General features: G+C 32.6%; 1 protein-coding gene across 1 annotated transcript; it reads left to right on the top strand.

Moving 5' to 3' along the window:
- Positions 1-256: 256 nt before the first annotated feature.
- Positions 257-1834, top strand: LOC142614633 (uncharacterized). Its single transcript, XM_075787192.1, has 2 exons — positions 257-1057; positions 1152-1834. Exons 1-2 carry the CDS (start codon positions 577-579, stop codon positions 1388-1390), a joined length of 720 nt encoding a protein of 239 aa, XP_075643307.1. The 5' UTR covers positions 257-576; the 3' UTR covers positions 1391-1834.
- The last annotated feature ends 9009 nt before the right edge of the window (positions 1835-10843 follow it).

Below are 10843 nucleotides of genomic sequence, written 5' to 3'. Positions count from 1 at the left end.
AGTTTATGGATGTTCAATAATGTCAGATGGGTGGACAAATCAAAGGAACACTCCAATCATTAATTTTTTAGTGTATTGTCCAAGAGGTACTATGTTTCTTAAATCCCTTGATGTGTCAGGCCTAACAAAGGATGCAGATACATTGTTTAAGTTGTTTGATAAAGTTGGTCAAGAAGTTGGGGTTGAGAACATTGTACAGTTTGTTACAGATAATGATTCTGCTTACAAGGCTACAGGAAAGAAGCTAATGCAGAAATATGGGTCATTCTATTGGTCTCCTTGTGCAACCCATTGCATTGATTTAATGTTGGAAAATTTTTCAGATAGGAGATACTTTCCTATCATTCATGAGACCATTCAAAAGGCTAAAAAGATTACCAAATTCATATATAACCATGGCAAGGTTTTATCTTTGATGAGAAGTGACTTCACTAATGGTAGGGATTTGGTTCGTCCAGCCGTCACAAGGTTTGCAACCGAGTTTTTAAGTCTTCAATGCTTGACTAAGTTTAAGAAAGAACTTAGGCAAATGTTACTTGTGATCAATGGGTTGAATCTCGATATGCTAGAGATGTCATGGGAAAGGAGCTGGCTGCACTTGTTTTGGAAGATAAAGAGTTTTGGTTACAATGTCAACAAATAGTGAAGATTAGTGAGCCTTTGGTTAGAGTACTTCGTCTTGTAGATGGGGATGAAAAACCATCAATGGGATACTTGTATGAGGCAATGGATAAAGCAAAGGAGAATATAAAAGCAAGGTTGAAGAATAAAATTTCTGCATATATACCATTTACTAGTGTCATTGATGCTAGGTGGGATAAACAACTCCATAGTCCATTACATGCAGTAGGTTGTTATCTTAATCCTGGAATTTTCTTTAGGCCTTCGTTTAAGAAGCAAAAAGAAATTACAAAAGGCCTACTTAGTACCATTACAAGGTTGGTTCCTGATCCTGATGAGCAAGATAGTCTTAGTTCTCAAATTGAAGCATACAAAAAGGCTTTAGGTGACTTTGGAATGCCTATGGCAATCCGTCAACGTGAAAAACTAAATCCAGGTATACTATATGTATCTATATATGTATATATATTTCATTTGAATGTTTGTTATTTACTTTGTACTAAATTAATATTTTCTTTTATTTTTGGAAGTTGCTTGGTGGGAGCAATTTGGAAATGACACTCCAGAATTACAAAAGTTTGCAATTCGAGTGCTAAGTCAGTGTTGTAGTGCAACTGGTTGTGAAAGAGCTTGGAGCACATTTAAGTTTATCCATTCCAAGAGGAGAAATAGGCTTGAGCATAAACATTTGAATGACTTAGTATTTGTTCGTTATAATTTATTGTTACGAGAAAGGTATGTTTTTAAATATATTCAAATTTTATTTTGAATGATTAGAAAATGTTATTAATGTATGATATTGATTTTGGTAGGAACATTAGAAGGACAAAGGATTACTTGGATCCTATAAGCCTTGATAATATTGATTTAATGAATGATTGGGTAGTTGAGGATTCTGAATTTTTGTTACTAACTGAGGAAGATATCAATTGGGCTAGCATTGAAGAGCCATTAGCAACAATGAATTTGGAAGATAATGATAATGATGATGATGATGTTGTTGTTCTTAATGAGGATGATGGTGACGATGATGTTGTGTTGACAAATGCTAATACTCATGTATATTATGGTCCTGATGTAGATCCTTTTGATGGATGGGAGTAGATGATCCTATGTAATTTGTATTAAATTTGTGTTAACTTAATTATTTGTATTATTTATTTTCTTTGTAAGCAATGAACAATTAAGTTTTTTTGTTTTTTATATTGTGTTTTTTTTTTCTTTGTAAGTTTGTATGCAATGAACAATTGAAGTAATGTTTTATTGTAAACATGAATTTTTGAGGTAATGTTTTATGATAAATAGAGATTTTGTGTATATGTGTGTGTGTGTGTGTGTGTATATATATATATATATTAAATATATAAAATAGCGGTAAACCCGAAACGGTACACCGGTATTGACCGGTATCCAAAATATACCGTACTGGTGGCCAAACCGGTACAGCCTCCGGTACGGTATTGACTTCCTTGGTCTTGGGTTCTTGGTATTTTCAAGTGTTGGATCTTCAGCTACCTCACAACCAATCAAGGGGCCTTGATTTTTGAGTAGTGGGCCGAACTCCCCAAATGAACCCAGGCTTAGCAAAATCCATCTATTAAGTTTAGATCATTTTGTGACAAGCCAAACAACTCATTTTTAAACAATAAAATCTTGAAAACTTCGACAAATTGTTTCATAAATTTTGACCTAAAGTGTTGGTGAGATGTGTGATTAAAAAACCTAAGAGGATCATCAATTTTTGACAATATCAATTGGAAAGGTGCTAGAAGAGACTAAACAAATCTGCTTAAGCAACATGTTTTATATATGCACTTTTCATTTTTTATTTTATTTTATTTTATGTGAATACTCTTTTTAGTAACCATAGCTAAACTTTGGTAAAAAGAATCTTTTAAAAAGTTGGAATATTTCGTTACTAATATTAATAGAAGAGAGGAGTGTTATTTTTTTCAAATTTCAAGGGAGAAGAGAGTTTTCTCCTTTCAAGTTTGGGAGTAAGTGTCATTTCCCTAAATCTCAAGGGAGGAGAGTGTAATTCGCCCTAAAAATAATGGTTATAAAAGCAGCCCCATTGCGTAATGCAAGATGCATTGTAATGTAGTAATAAAACAATAAACATCAGAAACTTCCAACTACAAATCAACAACTTCCCACTACTTTCAAGTTCCTACTTCTACAAAAATACAACTACTTTCTCTTCCACCAATTTAAGATTGAGAAAACTACATTTACCACATTTAATTTTCCTTTGTACACAGTCTCGCAGCTATTCTTTGAGAATCTACAAGAAGGAATGTACGTTTTCTTCAATGCGTTCTGTGTTTTTGAATGTACAACTTACAAGATTAGTTGTAAAACCCAATTATCTTCCTATTTACATTCTTTAATACCTTCTTCTGAGAAAACTGCTTCTACCACAATTAAAAACCTATTTATACACCTGGGTTGATTTTCTCAAAAAAGTATGAAATATTTACTGCCAAATACACCCGTTAAAAAATATTTTGAAAAAATGGTGAAATAACCCAATTTGATGACCGTAGATGCTCTGTCTATTTTTGTTTATGGCCAGTCTTCTACATTTTTTTAGTTAATTTTTTTTATATAAAAAAATGGACTTGGATTCTAATTAAGAACATAGGCTATAATTGAGAAGTCTAAAATAATATATTGTTCAAAATACAGTTATAATCGATGTTCATATTAAGCTTTCAAAATAGCTGGACGTTTCAAACGATCTTCATGATGTTAAAAAGTAAAAACAAAGAATTTTGCATAAGTATTAGGTACCCTTTTTTTTTGAAGTATTGCATTAGTTTATTGTTTGAACTTTAAATCTGTATTTTTTTTCTTTTATTTAATGTATTTCCTTTGCCTAGATAAAACAAAAAATAATAAATAAGAGGACAAGGAAATCACTACAAGAAATTTAGATATTTTCAACGGTTGAATTCGTTGAAAAAAGTACTATAAACCATCGAAAATACTATTTTTGAATGTTGAAATGACCATTGAGAACTACCATTAAAAACTATGTCGAGAACATTTTGTATGACCTATGCAACCATCAAAAAAAATGTTACACTTCTATCAATAGTTAATAAATGTCGAAGTATTATAAAAACTGTCGAAACATATACACATAAAGATGCTTATTACTTTTTTCTACATGCACTCAACCATCGATAAATGGTATCTTGAGATAAATGTCAACAGTTTGTAAACATTGAAATAAGTATTTTCCTTAAAATAAATAAATTTGAATGTGCTTGTAGACACCACATTTTGTACCATTTATGACTCGAGCCCCTGTTCTCCAATAATGGTAGTACTCTAAAGCTCAAGTTCAGTTTAGGGCCCAATCTCGGGAAGATTGACTTGAGGAAAGTATTTCTGGAAAATATAACTTATTTTGGAAGAACAAAACTATTTTTTGGTAAAAAAAAAAAAAAGAAAGGCCGCAGGAAACCCTAATTGTGCGCATGCATACACGCGTATGCGTACGCATGCATGTAAAGGCATGCATATGCAACTAGGGTTCCAGAAACTATGTAAGAAAAGTTTTTTACACTTAATTCTGGTTTAGAATGAATCTCACATCGTCTGGGAGCCACCCCAAACTCCTATTTTTTTACTATATAAAGCCATAAAAGGCACTTTTTCAAGGGACGACGAAAATGGTAGTAAAAGACACAAGATTCACTAGAAAATAATAAATCAAAAAAAGAGTTTTTCACAAAACATTCTTGAGTCAAATTTTGCTTGATTGGGACCTTTTCTGGTCTTGATTTTCGAGGTCTAAAATTTACTAATCCATTTTTTATTTGGTTGTAAATAGATTGACTGAAGGGAATGGTCAAAATCAAAGCTCTAAAGAGTTTTAGTATCGAGGTAAAGGTTCTATCTTTGGCTCTTCATTTTTCTTTGTTTTTCCTTTTTTTTTGTATATTTGTTTTAATGCCTTAATATGTTTGTTTAGTTTAGATTTACATAGCATTTATGTTAGAAGCATGCCAGGTTGTTAGATTTATTGTTTTCTGTGTTTTCTGTTTTGAGTTTTTGAGTTAGGGTTTCGGGTGTGTTTGCATGCATATGCATACTCAAAGTGTGCACGCATACAGTTGGGATGCATATGCATACCTTATGTGTGTGCATGCACACTCATGCCCAAAAACCCTAATTTGTTCTTGTTTTCCTTACATGTTTAGTCTCTCTTTAACCTAGTTTACATATCTTTAAGTCTCTACTTCTCTGTTTTGTTTTGTTTTGTTTTGTTTGTTTTGATCTCTTTGATACTATTTAGGGTTTATATTGCTTGAATACAATGAACATGCATATACCATGCACATTCATTGATGCATAGGTGCTGTGATGTAGTGGGGTGAGACAAGTCATGCATTATCACATGAACATGCATTTGATATGGATAACGAATATGATATGGTTGATGAACATGAATATGCTTGATTAAATACCTTAGTTTTGGTCCTTAGATATCTTGACACACTTGTTTGAATCTGCTTTGTGATGTTTTTGCCCTTGGTAATATGTGCTTAATGCCATGACAAAATAATGCTAGGCTTGGGGATGATGATGCCATGTTGCTTGCTTTTAGATGCATGTTAGAGTGTGTGTGAGTTAGAATAACATGTTAAATTTGTCTTCAATGAGATTAAGATTTGGAACATAATGAGTAGAAGCCGACCCACGGGTTGAGTGGGGTTAGGTGCCTAACGCCTTCCCATCCTTATACCTAAACTCTGGACACATGCTCTGGTAAAGATCAATCCTTCCACAAAATGGCACTATATTTAAAGTTCCTAGACCTAAATTAAGTGGCGACTCCATTTACACCCTCTGCCATGGTCCACCCTAGGTTAAGGCGTACTCACCTAAAAAATGGTCACAGGCACTTGCGCCGACAGTGCTCTTCACATTGATCAAACTTTAATAACCTAATTCAAAATATAAATGTAAACAAAATTGTGTAATTCCAAATTGAATTACAACAACCAATCAACTACTCTTTTAACTCTAAAAATAAACAAATCAACATAACTCAACTACTCTGTTTAATGCCCTATACATTTTTTTATTTTTATTTTGAAACAGGAATCACTACATGCTACACAATAGCCAATACTTGTATACTAAAAGGTATTTGGAGAGTTCTTGTTTTAGATCCTCAACAGTAACCATAGTCCACTAGTAACTGGAGAAGGAAGCTCAAACAACACCAATCTCAAAGGAAAAGAGCCTACATTGAGAACAAAATGACAAAAAATACTAAACACAAAGAAGGAAAACATACCTTCTCAACGTTTGTTGCATAATTTGCTACATGCCTTCATCAAGATCATCACCAACTTCACACCTTCTCAAGGCTCTACTGGCATCAAAAACATCATCTTTGTCGGATGCTCTAAGACAAGATGCCAACATCCCAATCAGATTCAAGCAAGTCAACCCCATCATCTTCTTTGCCCTTTAGCTCTAATAACAAGCCAACCATAGCAAAATAACTCTTTACATGCACTTAACTACTACACATAAATTAAATTGCAATGTATTTATCAAATCAATAAAAGAATAACACACACCCCTCAATCAAGGCCTATCTTTAAGCCTTAATAAAGGAATTCAAAAAAGTACTTCCACCATCAGTACAATAACATTTTCAAGCATGACTCGTGCGTTGAGAACTAAAACCGGCTGCAAATTAAGTACAAGCTTCGCTTTCAATTCACTGATTCACAAAATGGGGAAACCATCATTCCATCTTTTGACTAATATGTTGCTCATCAAAAAAATGATCAATGCACTCTCACTATGGGTAGAAAATAGAGGAGGAGAAACCAACTTTCTACAATATCTATATGCATACCCAAGGTCAATATACTTAGATATTTATAAGAAAGTTGTGAAGTGCCAACATATTGAACCTACTTCTGTTTTTCTTGAAAATAATAACACTAACCACTCAATTTAAAGCACAAAATCAGAAGGTGTGCCAACCCCCAATGCACACTACTTACAACAAGGTTCTGAAATGCATAACAAGTTTTTGTTAGGTCTCACAAACTTAAACCTACCTCCCAAAATTTGACTCATTACATTTAGCATAATAGACTAGCAAGAGAACCCGGAATCAATCAAGTACAAAGCTTAATCACCAGCCATATTTCAGTAGCACGAAACCTATATAAATTCTCATTGTAGAGATAAAGAGATGTTGAATTAGAAACAAGCAACTCTATATAATATTGAATTAGAAGCAATATTCCCAAAGTTAATATAATATTCCCTAAGAGATATTGAATATTGAAAACTATTCCTAGTATAATATGAATTGAAAACTAAAGTAATACATTGAAAACACACAATACACAAAACCAATATTAACCCCAAACTAAAGCTATCAATAATTGACCTTCTTGTTCCTAATAAAATTTTTAAATTCAATGTATAAAATGTTCAATCTATAAGTCAATAATTAAGATTTAAGAAAAGAAACAATAGAATTTAAGAATTGAAAAACAAAGAAATACAAAGATTGAAAGTTAGATTTTAAGGAGAACGAGGAATTGGATTCACCAATAAACAAATAGAATATACCTAATCAGAGGGTTTCGATAAGGAAAAATGTGAATATATAGAAGATCTGGATGTAATAGTACCAGCTTGGTGAATTCGAAGCAAAGCAAAATCAACGAAAGTCAAGCACTTGATGAAGAAAAGACTGTAATGAAAGTCAAGCAACTTCTATTTCAACAGTTATGCCCACTGTGAAAATATATGTGCTAATTTTCTTGTTTTCAATCCACAGTTGCATACAAATGTAGAAAACTAAAGCTTTTATCAACAATTTTTAGTGACAGTTGATAACAATATGTTGAAAAATGTCAAATTATTTGTCGTGAATGGTTCCTACTTAAGATTATAATAGGGGTTGATATTAATTATTTTTTTCATGAATATATTAATTATATTTAAACCAAATTGTAATTAATTTGACATAACTACAATACATTAACAATAACCCAGTATTCTAACATTGCTAAACAAGAACAAAAACAAAAACAAAATTGTATTCACTTCAAACTCCAAAACAAAAAACAAAAGACAAAAAAAAAAAACACTTTTAACTCTGTTCTTTATTTTTAAAGTGTAGGGCGAAAACATTGCTAATTGGTGTTGATTAGATGAGTTTGGGCAAGAGAAGTTAGGAGATTCTAGCCTTTTGCCCCTATTGGGCAAAATATTTGGCATTATGCCCCTGTTTCCAAACTATATAGGGGCAAGCCCCTGCTTCGATAAAGTCAAGTTCTATGCAGGTGCTTGCCACAGTGGCGATCCAGCGTGGCTTTTGGGGAATAAAATATTCCTATGTTACTGTTTATAACTCAACAATGGGGAAACCAAGTTATGTGCAGAATAAAGAGGTATTTTGAATGTAACGTCTCTAAAACTGTTTGTCTCCCTTCCTCAACAGTTTTTCTCCCTTCCTCAGTACATTCAGTAGACCCTTCCCAAGTTCAACGCATCTTCAAGTTCTCTTATCTCTACCCGTACCCAAACCAAACCATTCAGTAGACCCTTTCCGAAGCTCAATCCTAACCCACACCCAAACCCATACCTTTTCGCTCTCACCATAGCCGAAGCTCAACCCAATCCATCTTCAGAGTTAAAGGATTAGAAACGTATTAAGGTAATTTCTAAATGTTGAGTTCAAAATGTATTTTTTTTTTCCCCCTTTGCATGTAATCTGAGTTAAGTGTTGCTTGTGCATGAACTCCGATTTGAGTGTGGCTTCTTAAGTTTTTCTCTGTTAGATTTTTCTCTATCTCTATTCATTATTATTGTTGTTGTTTTAGCTTTGTTGGGTTTCGTTTTGAATTGGGTTTTGATACACCACTAGGGCAAAAATTCATGTAAAATACAATTGGCATGACAACGGTGTTCATTGTTAGGGAAAATTGCTTTTTAATTCATATAGCTTGAAAGTGTATCAAATCAAACTCTATAATTTCAACAAATTATGTCATAAGTTATGTCATGATTTTGAATTAGGGAAAATTGCTTTTTAATTCAATGTTGAATGATCTTGAATTGAGAAGCTATTGGTTTATTTTAATAGAGCCAATTAATACTTTTATATTTTTATGTATTCTTATTTTCATAAATAGAATACATAAAGCCCCACACTTGGATAGTTTGAAATTTCAGCTTTTAGAGGGAGATTAATGCACATCATGCCAACTGACAACTATCACTGAACTAAATTGAACTCATAAATGCCCTACATATCTACTGTTTTGGGTGCCTAAAACCTTTGTTGCCATTTACTCTGCTTAGGGCTCTAATTGTGCCATATTTTTTTTATTCAACATCTTAGTTTTTTTTTTTTTGGTTTCATGTCATTATCCTTGTAATATCATATGGGAACATATAAACTTACCACATTAGTTGAAAGTCTATTACATTTTGTGTATAGATGCATAATTGATTGTCATAAGAGACTAGAATTGGTAATTATCTCAGGAAAGAACTTCTGACAGGCTGTTATTTTAAAGCAGGATTTCTGTTAAGTAATAGTTTGGGTGAGGCATAGGTGAGGCACTGTAAATATTAGTATTGAGCTGTACTTTGGATAATATAATTAATATTTCCCTCAAATATTAATATTGAACTGTAGTTTGCATAATTTTTAATATTAATATTGAACTGTACTTTGATTAATGTTGTTCAGGCTTCCCACTGATGAGTAGCCTGCTTTATACAAATTTAGAATCTCATTTCAACCTTTTGGTATTGTTTTAGTTCTATTAACTTATGTCATGATTTTTTGTTTTCTAACTATTCTGAAGAATAAGAGAAATAGAACTCATGACACATTATCCATAATCTCAAAATTGTTAACTCTTGGACTGTATTCATAAAAACAATTAAAAAAAAAAAAAACCCCAAAAGACTTATAGGGTCTGTGGGACTTGACGGGACATAATTGGCAGCCCCCTTTAAAGACTTATAAATTGTGACAGAAATGTGGTTGTAATGTTGAAGCATTAATTTGGGATGTTTTGGGTGATGGAGAGCTCTCTTGGGGGACCTTGCTTAGTCAGTCTAAAGTTGAATTGAGTCTTATGTTATTGTTTGTTTTTGTTTATTTGCTACTGGATCAGTTTGAATTAAGTTTTACTAGAATGAGGGCAATTTGGTAATTTTAAAATCCCTTGAATGGTCTGTCCTTGGTTGTACCAAAGGCCTTGTTGCCTCACACCTTAGGGCCTCGAGCGATATAAGGCCTTGGCACCTTAAGGTTGCCTTTCACCTTTAACTACCTTGACCCTATTTCTAGTTGACTTAGGAAAGCCAACTATTGATTACAAAAATGTGCTTGATTCAAAGAAAATAAATGAATTACTAATAACCTAATTTACGACCAAGACTTGACCAATAAAAATATAATTGACCTCTAATATTAACAAAATATTTGATTTGTAGGTTTCATAAATTTTATGTACATAATTGACTTTGCAGTTCTTGAATTCTGTCTAGGGTAAAGAAAATTTGATTTCTTTTTGTAAGGCTTGTGGCTTTTATAGAAAAATGTTAGATAATCTTTTTTCTCTTCTTCTTGAAAAAATTTAAGAATTCTTTTTCCATTTCTGTCTCGTTTGTATCCATAATCTCAAAATTGTTAACTCTTGGACTGTGGGGTTCATAAAAACATATTAAGAAAAAAAAAACCCAAAAGAAAATAAAGCAAAGCTCTTGGACTGTTATGGTCACCAATTAAATGTTCATTTGACACATAACTATGCACACACCATCATTTGATGGTATAGGTCTGACAATAGTTTAATCCATTTAATTAAGCTCAATATTAATTTGATTATTATTAGTTGCCTCCAAAGCTATGCTTGTGAGTGAGATGTCCATTGCACTAGAGTCTCTAATGGCACCTTTACCTACTTCCATGTTTGTCTCCCCCTTTTTTGTTGAAAACACACCTCACTAGCCACTAAGTTACAATGAACCCTTTTCACTTCTTGCTTTATGAAATAAAATTTCTTTTAGAATGTGATGTCAAGTACAGAAAAACTTAAAGATTAGGGGAACAAGTAAAAGGAAATAACTTTACACTTTGTTTAAAGAAGGGACATTCTACTACTGATGGGTGGCAGGGCTTGTTTAGGGGTAATTGGGTATCTTTTAA

The sequence above is a fragment of the Castanea sativa genome, chromosome 11 (genome assembly GCF_040712315.1).
Source record: "Castanea sativa cultivar Marrone di Chiusa Pesio chromosome 11, ASM4071231v1".
Classification (NCBI taxonomy): domain Eukaryota; kingdom Viridiplantae; phylum Streptophyta; class Magnoliopsida; order Fagales; family Fagaceae; genus Castanea; species Castanea sativa.
This window is presented reverse-complemented; position numbering and strand designations above follow the sequence as displayed.